Here is a 24,276-nt window from a genome sequence, read left to right on the forward strand (position 1 = left end):
ATAAACTTGTCTTTTATTTGGCAGAAGAGTGATTCCGGTGGTTTTCATTATACCCCCAGCTGTTTAAAGTGTCTTAAGCTGCTAACTCTTTCTGTGGTTGGATTAATAAAAGATGAATATGAGTAGATAGTGATTGGCAGCATATTTTGGTAACGTGATTCTTTGCCACTTCTTGTACCTCCAGTCTTATAAAATTACTGGTTGCAGCTCATGTTCATCGTGTTTCACTGTTGCAGTCATTACAATTGGGTTATTCTGTTGGCAGGCTACCCGCAGTCGGCCTGAGTTCCAAAGTCTAGGTTCGGCGTCGGTTGCTGTTGCCTCTTCCCTGACGTCAGTGCGCCAGGGGTATATAAGATGCAGCCGACGCCATTTTCTTCAGTCTTTCTTGCCGCGTGGTGCCCGAAGCAAAAGCAGTTCGCAAGTGCCGGTCAGCTAACTCCTGAAGTTTTCAAATTCGAATTTCAGATCCGGAGTCCCCCGTTGGGGAAACATTTTTCTTGCTCCAGACCGATGTCAGAAAAAGTTAATAACTGTATTTCTTGTGGGAAGCAAATACCTCATAAGGATTTCCGTTCTTACTGTATTCCTTGCCTAGGCCCTGACTATAACGTTGCTAGTTGTCGGTTTTGGGCTAGATTTAACCAACGCACTATTAAGCATCGGTATGATTATGCATTTCATTACTTTGGCAGAAGATTTAATTATATAATGCCTTCGGATCAGCCGACTACCGGAGTTTACAAAAAACGAAAAGAAAAATAAAAGGACAGGTATCCGATATCCAAAACCGACAACGAGGTTTCTTCTAGGCCTGTCGCCGGTTCTCAGTGAGGTGCTTTCGCAGCCCCTGACGCCCGCTACCTCAGAGCCACAGGCCACTCCGGCTCCCACGTGGAGCCGACTGGGCCTCTGGAAACTCAAGGTATTGGACACTCGGAAACTATTCCCTCAGATGGGTCTGGAGCCGCTGAGCAGGCATCGGCTTCTGAGGGTGTTTTCAGGCCTACACAGTTATATGTGAAACCTACTTCAGCTACAAAGACAAAGACTAAAGCAGCTGTAAAGGCAAAGAAACAAGTACAGCATTCACCTGGACAGGCCTCCATGTCTAAAAAACAGATGCTTAAAATGGCCGAAGACCTTATTACTTTGATCAGAGGTTCCCATCCCCACCCCCCCTGAAAAAGAGGCCTAGGCAAGAGTTAGAATATGAATCTTCGGACCAGGTTTCCATTTTCTCTGATTCCTCCTCTGAACAGGATTACTCTATTCCTCTCTATGAGGTTTCTGATGCTGAAGAATCTATCCCTTCAGCCTCTCCTCCTGAGGATTATTCTTTTGGGGAAACACTGCATAGTGTGAGGGAGCATTTCCACTGGGAGAGCCAAGATTACTCACAATCCAAGAAAAGGCTCAGAGATTTCCTTTTATTGCCCCAGCACTGGCCCCTTGCTATCCCGCAAGACATTGTAGATGATGTATTTACAGAGTCCAGTTTTTCACCAGACTCTTTACCACCAGCCCCTTTTAAGCCAGACAGATACTACAGGGTTCCTGATTCACATAAATTTCTCTATAAGAACCTTGCATCTGACCCAGAAACCATCTCTCAGGGTCCCAAAGGGGTCAAGGCTTCTACTGCAAAAAACCCTATCCCCTCTGATAAGGATTCTAGGATCCTAGACAGATGGGGCAAAAAGATTTATACCTCCGCTATCTTGGCTATAAGAGCTTTAAATTGACAATTTCATATGCTTAAGTATCAGCAATGTCTTGTATCCTTGCTTAAACCGAAAATGCCAGCAAATACAGAATGTGCAGACAATAAAGTAATGCAGGATTTATTGCATGCAGCTGAACAAGTTGGAAAGCATACTTTGCAATGTGGTTTTGACTCTCTTAAGGCCTCCTGCAGGGTCGCTGTTACAGATTCTGTCATTAGGAAGCATGCTTGGTTAAAAGAACAAAATTTGCCGGATCATGTTAAAGCAAAACTATTAGACGCTCCTTTACAGCATGATACTTTGTTTGGTGCTAAAGCAGAAGAGGTGTTGAAGAAAATGGAGGACAAGGCTAAATCTATGCAAACAGTCAAGGATTTCTTGCAAGTACAGCCTCCCAGATTTAGCAGGAACTGGCCTACAAAAAATTGATCCTTTCCAGTGTCAGATAGACCACAAAGGGGCAGATACAGACACCTCAGAGGCAGATCACAGTCCCAAGGCTCATACAGGCCTAAACATTGGAGTACTTCTACCGCCAAGAGCAGAGAGGAAAAATCACAGCCATACAGGAAACAGTCTCAATGACTTTCCCCTTCCAGCACCAAGCACGTATCTTTTGGCAGCCCCTTTGGGGGGAAAACTAGCACTTTTTTCACAAAATTGGCACATGATCACCCAGGACAAATGGGTTCTAAATATAGTTTCACAAGGCTACAGGTTCCACTTTCACACCCTGCCAAAGCAAAGCGGTATGCCGGACCTGCCACGCAATCAATGGGCAGAGGCACAAAAATAAGTTTCATCCCTCATGGACATGAGGGCCATTCAACAAGTACCAGAACAAGAGCAGGGTCACGGATTCTATTCAAGACTGTTCTTGGTACCCAGAAAAGACAAAGTCTGGAGACCAATACTGGACCTATCTGTTCTAAACACATATCTGGATATTCCAAAATTCAAAATGTTGACTCTACAGCAGCTTCTGCCCATGTTGGGCAAGAAGGCTTGGCTTGTGACTTTAGATCTAAAACAGGCATACCTGCATGTCCCAATCAGACAAACATGCAGAAGATACCTCAGATTCAAAGCTGGCTCAATGCACTACCAATTCTCTGCACTGCCCTTTGGCTTATCTACTGCGCCCAGGGTCTTCACAAAGTGTCTGGCACCAGTAATTGCATTTTGCAGACAAAGAGGTATACAAATATATCCTTACTTGGACGACTGACTTATTCAAGCGGAGAACAAGGACATTCTACTACAGCATCTGGCGTTTGTAAAAAGATTACTGACAACTCTAGGGTACACATTAAACGAGAAGAAATCAAAACTCGTACCCTCTCAAGAGATAATATTCCTGGGTGCAAGTAACCAAAAACAGTGGAAAAAACTGAGAAAAAGTAACCAGTAACCCAAAAACTCTTGTCTAAACAGGATCCAATGAAGGCAGTCCCACAAATTCCACAGTAGTCACCAAAGTTGTACTCAAAAGACTATTCAGTCCCAAGAAAAACGAACAGCAGCAGGTGTAGATAGTTAAATATTTATTCGACAAACAACACGAATGCTTCATGGATTAAGCGCTTTCATTTCCATCACCGGAAACTTCATCAGAGTAGTATATTCTTGTTTAGGCTTTCATTATTCGTTGTACGTAGTGTTTTATGTTTACATTTAGGAGATGTTTTAAGGACAACTTGTTTTTCTTAAAAATGAACACACATATATATGACTGTTTTCTATTTAAGCAAGTTGAACCATTTTATTTACCATTTTAGTTTAAATTTTAACAAAATCGAATGGTTAAGTGAACAGTTAATTAATCAATTGAGATTGAGTTAATTAAGATTTATATATAAATATGCAAGAAGATCTATGTATGTTATTCTGATGAAGTTTCCGGTGATGGAAATGAAAGCGCTTAATCCATGAAGCATTCGTGTTGTTTGTCGAATAAATATTTAACTATCTACACCTGCTGCTGTTCGTTTTTCTTGGGACTGAATAGTCTTTCGAGTACAACTTTGGTGACTACTGTGGAATTTGTGGGACTGCTTTCATATTGGATCCTGTTTAGACGGAGTTTTTGGATTCCTGGGTGCAAGCTTAAATACAACTGCCCCGATGTCTTATCTCACGCCAGACAAACACAGACAACTGACTACTTATTTCAAAATGTTGGCAACAAAGACCCAGTTATCTGCAAGAAAAATTCTGCAGGCCTTGGGATGTTCATCGTGTTACCCTGCTGCAGTCATCACACTTGGGTTATCCTGTCGTCAGGCGGTCCCGCAGTCGGCCGGAATTCCAAAGTCTTGGTCCGGCGTCGGTTGCTGTCGCTTCTTCCCTGACGTCAGTGCGCCAGGGGTATACATAATGCATCCGACGCCATTTTCTTCAGTCTTTCTTGCCGCGCGGTGCCCAAAGCAGAAGCACTTCATGGCATCCTGCATTCTGCTAATTCCATATGCAAGACTGCATATGAGGAAACTTCAATGGTATCTAAAAAGTGTTTGGACTCAACATTGCCACTGCCTGGAAACAACAAATACTCTCATTCCCTGCCTGCAACAGGAGTTTTGATGGTGGGCAAAAGCCTGTCACCACAACACGGTACAGCCATTCACCTTACCCACAGCCAGGCAGACATTGACAACAGATGCATCAGATTACGCCTGGGGGGGGGCCCATATGGCAGGAAGATGTATTCAGGGCACATGGTCCGCAAGTCAAATGCATCTACATATCAATCAAAAAGAGATGCTAGCTGTCCAGAATGCCCTAACAGCCTTCAAGGATCAACTTCATCCAGGACAACTACTAATAAAGACGGACAGCACTACAGTCATGTGGTACATAAACAAGCAGGGAGGCACATATTCCTACCCCCTCTGCAGGCTAGCCATGAACTTGTGGAACACAGCATTGACTTACCAAGTGCATCTGCAAGCTCAATTCCTGCCAGGAAGGAAAAATACTCTGGCAGACAAACTAAGTAGAAATATAATGGATCCCCACGAGTGGAAATTGGATCCACAAGTCCTCAGCATGAAAACAAGGACCTGGGGATGCCTGGACATAGACCTGTTTGCCTCCCCTCACAACTACCAACTACAAAGATTCTGCACAAGGACTTATCACAATCAAGCATGGAATGTGGATGCTCTATCTTTCAGCTGGAAAAATCTAACAGTATATGCCTTTCCTCCTCTGCCTCTCCTCCCCAAGGTACTCCTCAAGGTCAGACAAGAGAAACCAAAAATTATACTGATTGCCCCAGACTGGCCCCGCCAGCACTGGTACCCAATCCTAAAGAGCTTGTCTCACTGCCCATCCTGGACATTACCTCAAATTCCTCACTTATTGACCCAACAAGACAGCCAGATACTGCACAGCCAACTCAAAACCTTAAACCTGGTGGCATGGCAGATAATATAGCCTCTCAAGACACACCTCTCTCTAAAGCAGTGATGGATGTTATTTTGGAGGCCAGGAGGCCTAGCACCAGAAAATCTTATACTGACAAATGGAAGAGATTCTGTGCTTGGAACCAAGCACAAGGCATGGACACGATTGTTCCAAATATTTCTCGGATTTTGCAATACTTAACTGAGATGCTGGATAAAGGCCTTTCCTTTTCATCAATTAAAATTCATGCCTCTGCCATTTCAGCTCATTACAATATAGAACCACCTATTTTTTACTCATCCGTTACTGAGACAGTACCTCAGAGGGGCCACAAACATAAGCTCCCCAAGGAGAGCACCAATACCTGCATGGGACCTCAACTATGTCTTGGAAAAACTCACACTGCCTCCGTTTGAGCCAGCCTCTGCAGCTGACATAAAATTTTTATCCTGGAAAACAGCTCTGCTCCTAGCAATAACCTCCGCTAAAAGAGTCTCAGAGTTACAGGCACTCATGGCTGTGGAACCCTTTATCATTTTCCATCCTGACAGGGTTCGCTGAGGACATACCCTACATTTATGCCTAAGGTAGTGTCCAGTGTGGCCCTTAACCAAACAATTCATTTGCCTACTTTTTATCCAAACCCACAAGATAAGGGTGAGAGAATTCTGCATTCTTTGGACATTCACAGACAGCTACACTTCTACTTGGACAGAACTAAAGCTTTCAGAAAGACTGATCAACTTCTAGTGGCATATGCTGCAGCATCACAAGGAAAGCCTATCTCAAAACAGACTATTTCAAAGTCGATAGGCCGTTGCATTTGTTTCTGGTATTCACAGCATGGCAAATCAGTGCCTAAGGGCATTAGACCACATTCAATCAGAGCAGCAGCCATTTCAGCAGCCTTCCTCAGAGGAGTACCAACCAAAGACATCTTAGAGGCTGCAACTTGGAGTTCAGTGCATAGCTTTACAAAGCACTATCACTTACCTCTCTACTCTAAAACCAGGGCAGGCTTTGCCACTGCAGTTCTGCAGGGCCTTATAGCATCTCCTAATCCTATTTAGCTCCAGCCTCCCAACCTTAGCTTTGGGATTCAACTCAATTGTAATGACTGCAACAGTGAAACACGATGAACATAGTACATTTGTGTACCGAGCATAAATGTAGATGTTCGAGTGTATTCACTGTTGCAGTCCAGGTTACCCTTCCACCATCCCCCTTTTTTCTTTGCTGGGACCCAACTGTACTTTTTCTACTCTATACAACCTATGTGGTATATTTGCTTGTAGATGAAGGAAAAGTTGTTTTTTGTTCATGCATGCTTATTGGCATAATTTAGCGTACCATTTTAGGGGCACCTGACATCTGGGGCAAGAAAAACTGAATAAAATGGCGTCGGCTGCATCTGGTATACCCCTGGCGCACTGACGTCAGGGAAGAGGCCACAGCAACCAACGCCGGGTCTAGACTTTGGAACTCAGGCCGACTGCGGGTAGCCTGCCAGCAGGATAACCCAATTGTAATGACTGCAACAGTGAATACACTCGAACATCTACATTTATGGTAGATACACAACTGTTCTTTCTGCAAATCCATGTATTTTTTTCTACTGGGGAAGCTGTGTGCTTGAGCTTGTAAGACTTGATGAAGTGAGCCCTATCAGAAGTTAATGAATCCACTGGGGGAAGCGAAACAACAAAAGCTAAAGCAGTTTGATGTCCAGTGGGTCCATTACCTTTTCAAGATGTCCTTTTTATTGTACCTTGCTGCTAATTTTATTTGAGTGAGAATATAATAAGAAAAGGGACTTTTCTTGCTGTCAAATTAATGTTGTTTCAGCTACTGCTGCATCCCTATAATTTCATTTTTTTGGTTAATTCTAGTGATCTGTTACCTAGGAATAATTGCTTCTAAAGGTTATTGCGTATTATCTGCAGATTTATAGTCCACAAATTGTAGTCTGTAGTTCTTGTAAAAACAAGATTGAAGTGTTAGATGCATATGTAAAAATCCATAGATTTAAACATTTTTCGTGAATTTTTTTTTCACTTGGCATTTATTTTACATCTTGACATTGTCAGTGATATTAATTTTATTAGTTTATGTTTTGATACTAGTAAGTGTTTGCACAAAAAAAAATCAAAGTTAGGAAAATATTACATTAAATTGGGAAAAAGTTCACTGATATTTAGTACTGTGCCAGGTTTGTTGCAGGTATTTGGATGGTGTTCATTCCAGCATTTGTAGGTATGTGTTTTAATTTCACTGAACTACATGCATTTTTTCTGTGAAAAGCAAGTTTTGAGATGAAAGAGGGCTCCCTCGTACCTCCTACCCTAGGTTTAAACACTGTGGTGTGCACACACTAAATACTCAGTTGAGATTTTCTTCTATTTACTGTTGTCACTGTATCCTTTGCTACTTCCATGCTTGAGAAGCTGAATGTCAGGAATGTTTTAATAATTTATTTATTTTATTTTTATTTTACATTTGTTGACCGGGCTAGTCCAACTGGATATATATCCGTTTACAGTAGAGGCCCAGGGAGAAAAGCTCCAGTACAGGCAAAACAAACAATGATACATCAGAAAAGAATTATTTGGAATAAAAATATAAAAGGTAAAAAAGAGAAATTGCAAAATAAAATCTAAATACTTATGAGTTCAACAAATTAAAAATAAAAACATAATACTGAAGTTAGACTACTAGGAGGCATACTTTTAAGATATAACTCTCAACAATAGAAAGTGTAAGTTAGGAGCTCAGAAGGGGGATGGGTAGAAAAATTAGATGTGAGGAGACATACTTTCAGTCGGGATTAGTACAAGGACATAGACATTGAGTTTTAAGATGTTCTTTGATATGTTTTTTGAACAGAGAGGTAGAGTCTTGATTAGTTATTTCTTGAGGGAGTTGATTCCAGTGTTTACCTATGGAATTTGAAAATAACGCATCCCCAGCTTTATTGTATGATTTAGTTGAGGATACAAGAGTTTATTGGCAGAGCGAAGTGTGGCTAGATTTTTATAAGGAGAAATCAGTTTTGCCAGGCTAGGAGTATTATCAGGGAAGTGAAGGGTCTTATGAATGACAAGTAATTGTTGGTAGAGTAGGTGGTTGTTTAGCTCTAGCCAATTTAGTTTTTTGAGGTTGAGACAGTGGTGAGTTCTGAGGGGAGTAGCAGTAATGAATCTGGCTATACTATTATAACAGGTAGAGAGTTTGGTAATGTTATTTTTAGATAAGGTAGTATAAATAGCTGAGGCATAAAAAAGGGTGGAGATCAGGTGGGTCTGTGCGATGTTTTTTCTGGCTGCTGGGGTAAGGAAGGGTTTAATTCTGTAAAGTGTCCCAATTTTTTTATTAACAGCTTTAATAGTACTGTTAATATGGTCATCAAAGTTGAGATGGTTGTCAATGGTTACACCTAATAGTCGAGTGGTTTTATCAGGGTTAATACAGGTAGAATTATTTGAGGAGATAGTGAAGAATGGTGTAGGAGATTTATTAGTAGGAGTAAAGAGAAGAAGCTTAGTTTTTTTGGGGTTAAGGAGGAGGCAGTGTTGCATAAACCAGTTTTCAACGTTTTGGAAAGCTGTTTGGGTGAAGGACTGGAGGGAGGAAACAATAAAGTCATGGGATTACGTTTTTCTTTCTTGCCTTGCCACTCTTGCATTCTATTTAAAAGGCACACCTTTTTGCATCCTGTTGAGAGACCTAAGCTGCTTTTGAGTAGCCCTTTGCTTGAAACCTTCCTAAATGGATGTTGCTGTCTGTAAGAGAAGGTGTAACCCTTGCAGAAATGTGTTCTTTTGGCTCCTTTGCATCTGCTCGGCAGCACCTGTGCCAGGTCCAGACTTACATTAAGACCCAGGTCGCTGGCAGCATAGTCAAGAATCATACCTTCTGTACCACTGTACTGGCCATTGTAATTGTATTCCTTATTATTGAAACTGCTGTCTGATTTGGCTTCACTGTTAGCATTGATTCCCTGTAGTGGATCTCACTTAAATGCAGCATAACCCAGCAGAAACCATGACTATTCCAAAGACTGGTGAAAATAAGATTATATAAGCAAAAATTGTGATTCGTACTTCACAGGGCCTCGAGTATAATGTGTAGAAGAGGCTAGAATCTGAGAGGAGACAGTTGCAGAATTGCTACAGTGGAATCAGGTGTGATGTCCCCCTGGTCTTCCCGCACAACTGATGTTGCTCTACACGACCTTAAGTAACATTATCATAAGGTAGGTAAGGTTTGACCTCATAAAACACCAAAAATGAGCACATTTGAAGGAGTCTGTCCATTTGCCACCCCGAGGAGCAGAGTAGCAATCTGTGGTGGTATACACATGCAGACGTAACGTGGCTCCCATCCGTTTGAGCTCATACCACAGCTGAAACCTTCATTGCAATTTGGTGCAAATTAACCATCCTTGCAGCCGTGCTCTGTAGCATAGAGGGATAATGCCCTGACTGCAGTCCAGGTGAACTAAGTTCTAGTAGCAGCTAGGACAGTAGGAGAGTTGAGCAGGGGAAGATGAGTAATGACTGGCTGTGATCCCTTCATCCTAGGGGGGTGTAGCATTTCACAGCTGTCTCAGCTACCTTTCAAGTGCTGTGCAGAGGCCTTATACACAAAAAGCAGGTGCTGATGCAGGAAAGGGCATGGGTTGTCGCTCCCAAAGCTGGTGAAGTAAGCCTTTGTCTGCACATGAATACAGGATCATAGTTAATCCCTATAGTGAGGCAGGAGTACATGTCAACACCAGGGGTGGTGTTAGGACCTCGCTAGAAAGCCCTGACATAACTCACATTCTAGATGAAGCAGAATTGCTTTGGGACATGTAATTGACAGTTCATAGCCAAAGAACAAGGGCCATGGTCTGGGGTAAAGCCAGGCTTATCTGGGTCAGAGGAAGAGGGTGCGTACCCCTAAGCAGGCAGAGCTGAAGGCAGTGATATGGGCAGGTGCATAAAGGACCCTAATAACTGAATTGATGATGGCCCCTCTGGACAGCTGACCATATTGCGCTTGGCACATCCCTTACATCCATAGGATGGGGGATGGCCAAGCAGAGTCACATTATGGGAGACTTGATGGTTAGTAGGCATGGGGCAAAAAAACCGCCTAGAAAAAAAAAGACTCTTTGATAAACATGAGAAATGAGGTGGTAGCATTCTTGAATCACTCATTGCCCAGTCTACAGGATCAGGAAAGTCTTACGGTGCACCACCATCACCCTGCAATATTTGAGCTGTCCATAATGGTCATAGAGTTAACAAAATACTTCATTCTGTATTTAGTACAAACTGGTGTTGCACATTAGTTTGCTCCACCCTCTGCATGTATTCATTCTATGAAGGTTTGTTTTTAATTGTAATTGGTGAAGAAGAAACTTGCAGTATTTGAAGTTTACAGTATCTTTCTAATATGTTTGTAGTATTTCCATTAAGTATACTACTCCAGACATACTCAAGAAGGCAGACACAGCATATTGGCTGCATGAGAGTCTATCCCCTCCTAGCTTATGTTATGTCGTCTATGGCTGCAGGGTCTTCCCCACAAGATGACTGCCCTTGTCCTGCAAAATATATATATATATATATATATATATATATATATATATATATAGATAGATAGATATATATATAGATATAGATATAGATATATATTTATATATATATATATATATATATATATATATATATATATATATATATATAGATATATATAGATATAGATATATATTTATATACACACATATATATATATATATATATATATATATATATATATATATATATATATATAGATAGATATATATATGTAGCAGGTTATCCATTTGTCCATGATCAGTCTTAACCATAGGTCACCTTTGTGAATAAGACAGCTTATAAAGAAAGGACTGCACAGTGCATGTATGTGAGAACATGTACTGTTTGTAAATCCCCTAGCCTTTCCTTTTTGCTAAGTGTCATGATGGTATAGTTATTGACAGTAAACACGAAGCTGACACCATGACTTACCATCAGTAAAGAGACAAGCTGGCCAGCTCCAGCATCAAGCATGTGATGAAGACAGACACACCCAGTTGGATGGGCCCATTCAAAGACCTCAGGTGTGTTCAGGAAAGGTAGTGTGTAAGGCACCCAGAATTCAGGTGTGAGACATCTGATCCTGGCTGCTGTACAAAGTCCAAGATTTTAGTGGTAATGTCTGCTTCCTTGCTGTCCTGTTCTGTGAGGTCACCATCTTTCTCGTGTCCTTAACAGATTTATGTGGTCAAGCTGACAGGCAGTCCCTGGCATCTGCTATTGACTGAGACATTGTTTGATTGCTGCTTTCTCTTACTTGTCTTGGTTAATGGAGTGCTGTATTGACATCTTAAGAAATCTGCCCAGGAGTCCCTGGGTTGTTCTTCAGTTTCTGAACTCAGGCCTTTGGGATCATCTCCTTTTCTTGCCCTTTAAGTAGTTGAACAATTTGACAATGTGGGGGAAAGCAGTGATCTAGTCTCTCTTGCATCTGTGTTAGGATAATTGGCTTTCTCCATCTCTGTTCATATTAAAGTACTAGGCTAGCTGCCCTTGTGTGTAGACAGTTTCCCTTTTGGTCCTCGTATTCACCTATCCCATTCTCTGTTAGCTTGACTTTACCCATCCCATGGATGATGATATATTACTCCTAATGAGAATAACTGGGATCATACCATAGATAATTAGGGGGATAAAGCATTATAGGAGCTGTGTCTGTCCATTAGTAGTACAGGGATAATCCTGGGGTAAATTTTCTGGTTCCTATCCATAGATCCAAGTTACACTTGAATGTGGACAGGGATGAACTTTATTTTATGTAGATGGGGGAGTCTGTTCCAGAGCAGCTGTATCTTCTGTGAGATATATCTGTCCCGCCAAACTGTTCTGTTAATGTTGCAGAAGAGGTTTAAATCCCTAGACCGAGTATGTTTGATGCCATTTGCTTTGCTGATGTGCAGTAAATCCATCAGTATTGGATCAGAGGATACCGCTTATGTTAGCCACAGGTCACCTCTTAGCAATCTGTAGGATACCAAATATATTGACTGGTATTTGAGTTGGTCGATGTAGGACATATTTAGGATTTGTAGCCTTTTACTACGGTATCTCTGTGGGTGTTTCAGCTGTTGCATGTGTCTGGACAGATACATACCAAAAGGGGCATTATACTCAATGATTGGTCTACTGTGGGCAGAGTAAACTAGACTTTTGAAAATTTTTTAAGGTGTGGAGACAGATCACTGAGATATTCCATGAGAGCATCATGTGCCATTTAATGTTTGTGTCATTGCTTGGCTCAAGACTTATCTTTTATAGTGCAACACCACCTTTGGACTCTGCCTTTTCATCAGTCAAGCCCGTAGCTAAAGATTATTTTTAGTTTTGTTATGAGTAGAGAACGGACACACACACACAGATACAGTAGTCAGAACTGAGTCAACAAATATGATATACATTCAACAGTAATTCAGTATTTAAGCATTATCTGATGAACGCAAGTGTAAATTGTTGAAACAGGAAAAACTAGAGCTACTCACCCAATATAGTATTTTAGTTACATCGAAGCTAACCCTCTTGCTATGTTTAGTGTACTCTTTAGTCTATAAAGTTTTGTTTGCCTTTGGTGTGCCAGTGTTAGTTTTTAGTATACTTCTGATCTAAAATACACAAATCTCACACACCACATTATAGGCAGTACATTCTATATAAACAATACACTTGTTTCTGGTAAGTAAATAGATAAAAAATGGCAATTCACTCACAGAACTAATGAGTGGATTTATGCAGCTGTATTTAATTCTAACATATTAGCATTCTTTCATACTTAGTGTTTTTCATAAGTAAGTTTGCTAAGTAAGTTACTAAAGGATTCATGACTTTCATGACTTTCAGCTCTTCCATTCCTGGTTTGGGTGTCCTCCATCTCATTTTCCTAAATCCTGGAATGGTACAAGTGAGTATCGAGAGTTTGGTACAGGAGGATTGTATCCTCATTTATACTTCTGTTTGATTCATTCTGAGGAAGTGTTTAACTTATAGGGGTTTAAGATAACTGAGTGAAACCAGACGGATGGGCTGCTATTATAAATGAAAATATTCAAAACAGCATTTGTTCGGCTCTGGCAGACTTTTTAGTCCAGTCTAGAAGAGAAGCTGCTGTTAAAAAAGGCATAATTAGCAGAGCATATAATTATTGCATGGTAGCTATAAGAACCAATCAGAGAAGATTGGCAAAAGAGACTGGAAAGACAATTTACAAAGGAACAATGGAATGTCATCTGTATGGCTCCTGTGTATACAACAAAGTCCAGGAGGTGTAGGATTTTTGTTTGGAAGTGTTTGCATAGAGAATTTTTTCGTACCTCAAGCAGGTTTCATAGAGTTTTCCTTTAGATAGATAGCAACTGCTAGAGGTGTGTTGGAAAAGAAAGTGAGGTAACTGTAAGCATGTTTTTTGGAGTTAAAGTTGGCAGATTTTAAAAATTCTCTACAGAGTTGTCTGTCAGAAATATAGGGGAAGCAAATGGCTTTAACTAAGGAAACGATTCTTTTGAGGCAAGCCACATGATCTGAATTGCCTATACATATTCAGGCCTTACGAAGGTTAATGTTATTGGTTGCCAAAAAGCAATTGCAAGAAAATTGAAATCATAATCTAAACTAACTCTAATTGAAGTAATGAATATTGTAAAGAAGATGAATGATATAGCAGTGGGAATCTGTAGAAAAGTGAAAGAGTAAATTAAATAGAAATAAATGGAATTTATGGGAATAATACAAGAAGAATAATGCTCAGCAAGAGGAGTGAGGTGTAAAGTATGGTGGGAATTGAGCAATTTATGTAATTTTAAGAGTGAGTAATTGTTAGAAATAACACGTGCAATCTTTGATGCGTGATTACGACAAATGTTAATATGGTTTTGTTTTCTTTTCTGTTAATTTATACTTGCCTGTATCTTGTAATGCTTTAAAGTTATTAAAAACAGCATTTCATCGATTTTATTTTTTTCAGTTAACTGGCCCTCTGTTGCCTAGTGTTTATTATCCTCAGCTGCAATATTGCTGCAAATTGGGGAACTGCTCTACCCCTCCACCCATTTCCTTCTCTTCCATTATTCCACATCTTGTTAGCATAGTCATCCATCAACATTGGGCTGTCCCCCTAACAAAATGCAACCAAGTGAAAAAAATACTAATCACCCTCCCTCATGCCTTTACTCTTTCTATTTTATCTTCTTACTGCCTACGAACAAACACTTGACCATGGTATTCACTACCCAAACAGTCAATCAGACACACATGACTTTACACAGAACACCAAACACTTTGACATCCCCAGCAGACCAAACATATCACCCTCAATAAAATATCACCCCGTAAAGCCACTAAACACATTACTAAAGACAAAGACTATATAAAACTCATAAACAAACTCCTAATGCTTAGAATATCCTGCCACTGTGACCTAACAACGCACGGCGACATCCATCCTAACCATGGCCCACCCACACCCAATAACCTTAACCCCCCCCACCACCACAACCCCCACAGTCAGACTACCCCTCTTCACTCCCACTAACTCCAAGCTCACATCCGTAAATAGCACAAGTAACAAAAAACTGAGGGTAATGCAACTCGTTGCCAGAAGTCAAAACCTCAAAATGCACGCACTTGAGGCACTCCTCAGTATGGAGAAAATCAATATATGTGCAGTAACAGAAACCTGGTTTAAGGCTCCAGAGAGCACCCCAGCACTACTAGGCTACAACTCATACCATACATTTTGGCCACAGAACTCGGACCGAAATACAAAAGGCAGGGGCGTATCCATATTCATCAAGGATTACCCACACCTCCAGGTTAGTGGCACAGCATGATGCTTCAGAGATCATCCACGTGTAACTAACAACTGGCAAAACTGTAATTCAAGTTGTAGCTTGCTACAGATCACCCACCATGTCCCAGGACCCCCATTTCACATTTCTGGAAACACTGGGAAACATAAAGGTCCTACCAAACACCATAATATTGGGTGATTTCAATTACCTAAATATTAACTGAGAGAACTACTCAAGTACTAACTCCCTTGCCCTACATTTCCTAGAATTTATAAACGTAAACACCCTGGATCAACTAGTCAACACTCTCACCAGAGGTGACAACATATTGGACCTGGTCATCACCAACATGGGCGACCGGTGTTCCACACCGGAGGTCGCCCCCTTGCTGGTTAGACCTGACCATAAACAAATCACTTTGGATATACACATTCTGCCTCCACCCTCGGACAAAGAAACCACCGTAAAACAGTTTTCAAAAGCAAACTTCATGTTACTTAAGACCGAGGTGGAAAGTTTCAAAGCCTCCATGCTAAAGGATAACGCTGTCCAAGCTGCAAAATCCTTTACTAATGCATTCTACGGGCACCTACAAGAATGCATGGATCGTGTTATCCCAAGCAAAACCAAGACTCACTCCTCCAAGAAAAGGAAACCAGTCTGGTGAACTCCTGCCATAAACAGCCTATATAATAGAAGGAGGAAACTAGTACAGAAAAGAGTAAAATCCCAAGAAGGGAAGACATCCCTAATCAGTATCAGCAAGAAACTACAATCCTTCATAAAATCATCCAAGGCGAGTTTCGAAAGAAAAATTGCCAAGGACTCCAAAGATAACAGCAAGGCATTCTTTAGCTATGTCAAGAATCTAAGTGGCAATGCTCAGATTGCTCAGATCTGCTTTGAGTTAGTGCAGAATGGCACAAAATACACTGAACCGACTGATCTCTCCAACATCCTGGCAGACAGGTTCAGCACAAACTTCACCCCCCTCTCACCCCCAAAAGGGCCCTTAACCATACCAGAAGAATGTAGAGCCCCTGAAATCACAGACACTCAGGTTAAAGCAGCGTTCTCCAAAGCCAAAAACACAGCATCAGTGGGACCGGACTGTGTCCCAGGCTGCGTCCTAAACGAGCTCAAAGATGAACTAACCCCTCACTTAAACACACTGTTCAAACACAGCCTTTCCACAGGCTACATACCCATAGAGTGGTGCACAGCAACGGTTATTCTGCTTCACAAAGGTGGAGCCACAACAGACCCCGGGAACTATCGCCCTATAAGCCTGACTAGCTTGGTCTGCAAGGCTATGAAGCGCATCATCATGGAACTCATTAACAAAGACATTGGGAACCTTCAAACACTGGACCCTACCCAATTCGGCTTTGTTAAGGTCAGATCATGCCTCCTAAACCTGGTAGACTTCTTTGAGACCATTACCAAGGCTGTAGATGAGGGAAAGGTGGTACACACAGCCTACCTACACCTCGCAAAGGCCTTTAACACCATTCCCCATTCTGGTATTATAGACAAGCTCAACAGCCTGAACATAAACCCCTACATCATAAGATGGGTTACCAACTGGCTCAAGGACAGACCCCACATGGTGAGAGTTGCGGGAGCTAGGTCCGACTTTAAACCGGTTACAAGTGGCATTCCCCAGGGCTCAGTCCTAGGACCCCTCTTGTTCAATATATACTTCTCAGAGGTACAGGCAAGCACAGGAGGACTGTGGCTGACCAAGTTCGCAGACGACTGCAAACTAGGGGCTATAATTATCTCTCCGACTGACACAGACATCCTCCAAAAGGGTCTCACTGAGATGGATACCTGGTGTCAAAATCATGGCCTCAAGCTAAATGCCAAAAAGTGCATAGTCATTCCCTTTGTAAAAAACAAAGTACCCACAAACTACCACATAGGTGGTAGTTCCCTAAATACGGAAAATGTAATAAGGGATCTGGTGACCCAAGTAGATTGTAATCTCTCCTTTTATAATCACATTGCCAAACAGTGGTTAGAAAATCCTTCTACGTGGCCCACCTAATCACAATAGGGTTCACATCCAGATCAAAAGAGGTCATTGTGCCCCTCTACTCATTACTCATCAGACCCATCATAGAGTACAACGCCCCATTTGGGATGTACTTTACAAGACACCTGAAACAGCTGGAAAGACCACAGAAGTACCTCACCAAGAGAATCACTGGTCTCAAACAGATGCCCTATGCAGCTCGAATGAAGAAAACTCTAGCTGTACTCTTACATACCGCCTACTCAGAGGTGATCTCTGCCTAACATACAAGGCCATTTCCAACCCAGAATTGATGGACATGCTCCACCTAAAGAAAACCTTATCTCCTCGAGCCACATGCTCTAAGGATCTAAATCTCACCACAACAATAAATATGACGTGCTGGAGGGATAGATTCCTGTCCCAGAGACTTCCCATGCTTTGGAACAAGATTCCAATCTACATTAGGCAGAGCTCCTCGCTAACACTCTTTAAGAGAAACATTGATGATTGGATGGGAAACAGAAAGTTTACCCCGGGGATCACTTCAGTGGCTCTGCTGGACAGAGGCACAGGGAACTAATCTAAGGGGGTAGCAAAAGCCAATACATTCTGGCTAGGCTTATAAATGCCTTCGGGCAGATAGCCTAATACCTACCTATAAACCTATCCTAGCATTTCACCTAAATATTAGAAGCATTAACAATAAGATTCCCAACCTACATGCCCTCCTAGCAACCCACTCCCCAAACATAATGTGTCTTATGGAAACCTGGCTAAAACCCAGTACTACAGACAATGAGGTACTACCCCCCAGGATATAATTTCCACTGGTTAGACCGTGCCACAAGGAAAGGAGGAGGGATAGCAGTCCTTTACAAAAATACTGTAACTGTTAATAGAGACACCATTCAACCACCCCAATTCAATAATGCAGAACTCCTCATAACCAAATTACAGATTAACCAGCAAAAATGTTTATACATTGTCTGTGGATACATTCCGCCAAGCAACAACATAAATATCGTAGAAGATATCATGTACTGGCTATCCTATACTTATCCCCAAGAAACCATAGTTCTAGGGGACTTTAACATCGGCTGGCACCCCTGCTCTTCCGAACCCCCCCCCCCCTCATTCCTATAAACTTATCTGGGTTTAAACAGGCCATAACCTCTCACACTAGAATAAATAAACCAACCAACAGAGAAAGTATCCTAGACTGGATCCTAGTAAATAACCAACCCCAAATGTATACAGCGGGCACTCTCCCTGACGACCTTAGCGACCATTTTTTAACCTATATCATAAAACATAAAGTAGGAAAACCTCATCAGACCAAATATAAAACAGAAACAGAAAAAACCTTGTCACTACAATATTCCTAAATGAACTACAAGCAGTTGACTAGTCAAAATTTAAAAAATTGCCATTAGAAGAGGCTGTAGCTTACTTTAACACTAAATTCCTAAGTATCCTTAATTCCCATGCTCCAGCACGTACAATAAAATCAAGAACAAATACAGCACGATGGCTCACAAAAGATACCAAATCTAAAATCAAAACTAGAAACAGAGTCTGGGCCAGCTGGAGAACAACCAAAGCCCCACTCGACCATCTAAAATATCGTCATCTCAGGAATGACACAAAACAAATATATTTTATTGGATAAAAAAAGCTTCTACCACAGTCTCTTACAAAAACACCAAAACAACCCCCAAAATTTCTGGGCAAGCTTAAATCAACTACTTCATCCACTACCCCAACCCCAGCTAACCTCACTCATAGTTCCCCAGGCGCCATAGCCAGCACCTACAACAATTTTTTCACTGAAACAATCCAATCACTAGCAAATCAGCTAACATCCACAAACTTAAACCACATGCCTAATCTATTCACTAATCACACTGAATTTAGCTTCCAACCAGTATCCACTAGTTTTATCAAAACTCTTCTAAAAAAGCTAAAACCTACCACCCTCGCTACTGACCTCCTCCCTGTAGAGTACCTACAGATAGCTGCAGATGCCATTGCATATCCCATATCCATCCTTATTTAACAGACCCTTATCTGAAAACGCTATCCCCTCCCTCTGGAAAATATCCCACGTCATCCTGCTCCATAAAGGTGGTAGTTCTACAGACATATCCAACTATATAGACCCATTGCCATTCTTTCTCCCCTAGCCAAGATAATGGAGAAATGTGTACACAAACAACTAATTCAATACCTTATACAGAATGAATTACTATCCAACTCCCAGCATGGTTTCAGGCCATACCACAGTACCACCTCAACCCTCCTCTCCTTTACTAATGCCATAAACCAAAACAGAAATGACAACAGGCTAACCTCTGCCCTCTTTTTTGACCTATCAAAAGACTTTGACATGGTCAACCATGAACTTTTCATACTGTCTTTAAAATCTATTTCCTTCAATGAGCACGATATCCAGTGGTTCCAGTTCTACCTGACTGGTAGACAAGAGGCAGTACTATGGCAGGGTAAACTCTCCAGTCAGCTACCTCTCACACTCGGTGTCCCTCAAGGCTCCATACTTGGACAGCTACTCTTCAATTTTTATCAACAACCTTCACACTGCTATCCCTAAAGTTAGTAAAAAAGCCAAACCAGGATCGACCACACTTATACAAGTATTAATATAAATGTAACATATTAAAAAAGTATGACTATATGTTGCATTATGTTGTATAATGTGACAACTAAATTACAAATTATAAAAATTGTATAAGCAATAGTAAGTTTGGTTTTAGCTTAATATTCATGAATTTTATTGTTTGATTGGCAGGAGTAATTGGGGCCTGTTGCGTTTAATGTTATAAATGGCTGAAATGTATGTCTTTTGTTTTACTCTGATGATGCCCTATGTATTGGACGGGTGAAAGCGCTTAGGACCTTGTTTACTGATTGCTGTTCTGTCGTTGTTCCATTAAAGTCTCTGTGTGTGGTCGATCCCTAAAGCTACCTGTATTCAATATGCAGATGATTCCACTTGATCTGCTCAACCACCTTCTCATCCGAACTGCAAATCTTAACCCAAAATACATTTAACACCATTGAAAACTGGCTCACCAACCAACCCCTACTACTGAACCCCAATAAAACTAAACTTGTACTCTTCACCCCTACTAGTAGATCTGCCACACTGTCATTCTCTGTCACATCTAACAATGGCATCACTATCTCCCCAGAGCAACACACTAAACTTCTAGGGGTTATCATAGACAGTCTCAAATTTGACCTACAGGTCAACAAAACCATACAGACCCTCAATAAGAAGCTAGGATCATTGTATTAAAACACGACACTTATAACCCCACTGGCTAGAACTGCAGTCGCCCACTCACACCTACTGTCTACTCTTTTATATGCCTTGCCTGTACTCTCAAACCTCAACAAAACTGAACTAAGTAAGCTATCCCATAGCTACAACCATATTGCCACATTCGCCACTGGCTCCACCTATAGAACCCACCACTGCCAGAACCTGAAACAACTAGAGTGGCTAGAACTGCCCAGCTTAATACAATTCAATCAACTCTTAATAGCACACAAAGTTCTGTACCACCCCGAGGATACCACCTCACTAATTAATATTATTAAGCCATATAACAACCTAAGATCCCTACGGTCAGCCTATAAATTACTGGTCCAAACCCACAAAGCTAATAACTCAGCTGGTGAATCCCTGTTTGCCAACTTTGTTGGCAAAACCTTGAACTCATTGCCAAAATATATAACTTTACAATCCTCCAAAAGTCTCTTAAAATAAACCCTCAAACAGCATCTCAGAGTGAACTGGCTATGCCCATGCACCAACCCTGAGTAAGCTATAAATTGATAGCATAACCAGTAATTATCATTACATGTAACTACACCATCTAGCTCTGTATCTAGTCTAACTTGTAACGGCGACTGTCTATAAGAATTGTGAACTCCCTGTTAGGGAACACTACACATCCAATGTATATAATGTAAATAATCACTCTGTTTTCGTATATTCTATTTGCTTAACTTCGTATGTAAACAGTTTATGTTTTGTCTACGTGGAGTTTTGTTTTTTAACAACTTGTATAATCAATGTATGTTTTGTCTATGTGGAGCTTTTCTCCCAGGGCCTCCGCTGAAAATGTGCATGTATCCAGTCGGACTATCCCGGTAAACAAATGTAAAATAAATTAAGGAAATAGAAGCTGAAGAAGGTATTTAAGGGGATTTGGGAGGGGCGGTGCAATTACCAAGCCAGCTGGTGAGAAAGTATGACTTAAGATGTTTCTTGAAAGTAGGAGTACTGTTTTGAAGTCTAATGTCAGGGGGAAGGGTGTACCAAACTTTTGCAACTTCATTGCAGAAGAGAGAATCCCCAAAGCTATTTTTGGAAGGAACTTTTTCGACCAGGGCTTTGTTGGTGGAGGGTAGCTGTCTGTTAGTACTATAGAAGTTTAGTAACCCAGCTAGGGCAAGGTTTTTTTCTGGACGGTAAAGTAATTGGTGGACAAGCTTCAGTTGGTGGGAGTGTAATAAATTGGGAAATTCAGGCCATTGAAGTGTAAGGTAATACCGGCAGTGGTGTGAGTGAGATTTGGAACTGGTTGTGAACCTGGCAATTTTGTTGTAACGTGGAAAGTTTATTTAGGTCAGTTTTATTAAGGTTTATTAGGACTGGTGAGGTATAGAGTAATGTAGATGGGAGATGGGTTTGAGCTATAGCTATTCTAGACACAAAAGTAAGGTGCTTTTTACTGCAATATAAGGTCCCTATTTTTTTGTGGACTTTGGCAATGGTAAGAGATATGTATTTATTAAATCCGAGTTGTTGGTCAGTTGTAAGCCCTAGTAATTTAGCCTCAGGGACTGGGGGTGATGAGGATCATATTGGCTGACGAGATCAAGAAGTTGAAAAGGTCATTTTTTTGTTTGATGAAATAGCATGAGTTGTGTTTTTTTTTTGGGTTCATTATTAGATGAGATTTGCTTAGCCAGTTTTTAATGTCTGTGAAGGATTTATGGTTGTATTGTTGAAGGAGCTGCATGTTTGGCACAGAACAGATTAGGGTTGTACCATAAGCATATTGCACTATGTCTGCTTTGGTGGTTGCTAGACGGAGTTGGTTTGTAAAAATGTTGAAAAGAAGGGGACCAAGGATTTAACTCTGGGCACCAAATGTATACAGTTAATCGTCATTCTACTGTAGCACTTATTTCGGTGCACTGTAGGGCACCAAATGTATACACTTAATCATCATTCTACTGTAGCACTTATTTCAGTGCACTTTAGAGCACTAAATGTATGCAGTTAATCATCATTCTACTGTAGCACTTATTTCGGTGCACTGTAGGGCACTAAATGTATAAAGTTAATCATCATTCTTCAGACCCTGATCAGGTGAAGAGACTGCTCAGTGCCAAAACATCTGTGAAGTTTTCTTTGAAAGATGGTCAGTATTTTTGGCAGTTTGCATTTTTCCAATAACAATACTTAACGTGTACTGCCCAAACGATTGTTCTCCTGAAAAATGGCGATAATTGGGACCAGCAGGCCTTTGTTTGTGATGTTGAGCCGAGGATACTCACTTACACTCCATTACTCCTAACACAGCCCGATCGCCAAGGTGGTGTTGCTTTTCTGAACTCATCATGACCTAAAAAGATGTCCAGTTAAATGCTGCCAAATAATTTGGTTAGTTTTGGTGTTTGAGTATTCTGGAATAGCCATCTGAAACACTGGCATTTTCTAAGCAGTTCTATATATTAAATAGTTTTCTGAATTTAGTTAAATAGACACAACATTACTTTCTACGCAGATATTATTATTGTGGTGGAATGATAGGGGCGTGTGCATGCATGTAGTGCTCTGGAACCTGAAGCTGATGTTCATGCAGCATTCATTATGCACTGTTTAGTTGTTCAGGATAAAAAGTAAAATGGTAGGAGATGTGCTGCTGTGTTTTACTACTTCACCTACATCCAGACATGTCAGTAAAATAACCAGGTCTGATTTCTACAAATGACTGTGGATAAGGCATTCATTTTAGCCATTTCATTATGGATTTGATCTTGCAACAGTTGTAAGATTTTTGCATTCTTTTTTGTGTATTATTTTGCTCCTGGTTCCATAGAAATCAACCAGTCTACTCCTCACCAATGCATATCACGTGTTTGTTCCCCGGGGGGGGGGGGGTGAGAGCCCTACAGCCAGTTTATTCCTCCCAAGGGCATGGGAAGGCTTCCAAGATGAGTGCATCTTACCCTATCCCTCTAAGAGAGATAAGCGAATATTTCCTTGTCACTGTTCTCCATTCCATCTTCAGCTCCTCTGGTGTGCCAGTGAAACCCAATTTTATAGGTCATAGTCAGAGCTTTATCCTTCTCTGCCAACAGAAATGGCAGATTTTTTGCATGTTTTATGTAGACAAATACACATGGGTGCTTTGAAGTTGTACATCATTTTACCCAAGTTTTTTACATTGGTTTTACATTTTGTTTATATTTGTTTTTTGTTTGTTTTTGTTTTTGTGGCACACCTGCATAGTTCAGAGTTTCATTTATTTTGCTGTATTTATTACTGTATTTATTAAAGTATTTATTACTAACTGGGTGAAATTTTCTGAAGATTCTCTTTATTTAATCACCTTTCTGCAAGCGGTAACTATTTGATATCCTGGGTAATGCTTGATATATATATATATATATATATATATATATGTATATATATATATATATATATATATATATGTGTGTGTGTGTGTGTTGACTGTTATAGTTCCACATTTGTACAAGAACACAGTTTTAACAGTGGTTTGAGTTCTGAAATTGCGGTTTAACTCTAGAACAGAAAAAGAGTCTACAATGGATCCTTACCAGTAATTGTTTAATGTTAGTAGTAATATTTTCCTTATCAGTGTGTTATCTTTATAGAGTTGTACAACCCCATCAACAACAGATGCTGGATGATGAAGAATTGTCAGATACTCAAGAAGATGACCAGCCTGGTCCATCTCGAAGGAAGAGACAGCCCAGCATGTCTGAAACAATGCCACTGTACACTTTATGTAAAGAAGACCTGGAGAGCATGGACAGAGAGGTGAGGTTGGTGTAAGAGGCTTACTATTTGACACTAAAGACTACTTGATTGGCAGAACTGAGTGAGCACATTGATTGTGTACCCAAGTGTCATATTCATGTGCAAAAAAGGCTTTGAAACTGTTTTAAATGTACCC

The 24,276-nt window shown here is 40.8% G+C and overlaps 1 protein-coding gene across 2 annotated transcripts in view; it reads left to right on the forward strand.

The window, feature by feature from the left end:
- CTDP1 (CTD phosphatase subunit 1) overlaps window positions 1-24,276 on the forward strand; it is a 2,700,378-nt gene that overhangs the window by 1,999,507 nt on the left and 676,595 nt on the right. For both annotated transcript variants that reach the window (XM_044066995.1, XM_044066996.1), the window contains one exon: window positions 23,975-24,140. In XM_044066995.1, coding sequence (XP_043922930.1) covers window positions 23,975-24,140 — 166 coding nt within the window. The remainder of the gene's footprint in view (window positions 1-23,974; window positions 24,141-24,276) is intronic.

The sequence above is a fragment of the Protopterus annectens genome, chromosome 3.part1 (genome assembly GCF_019279795.1).
Source record: "Protopterus annectens isolate FY-2018-M chromosome 3.part1, PAN1.0, whole genome shotgun sequence".
In the NCBI taxonomy this organism is placed as follows: Eukaryota; Metazoa; Chordata; order Ceratodontiformes; family Protopteridae; genus Protopterus; species Protopterus annectens.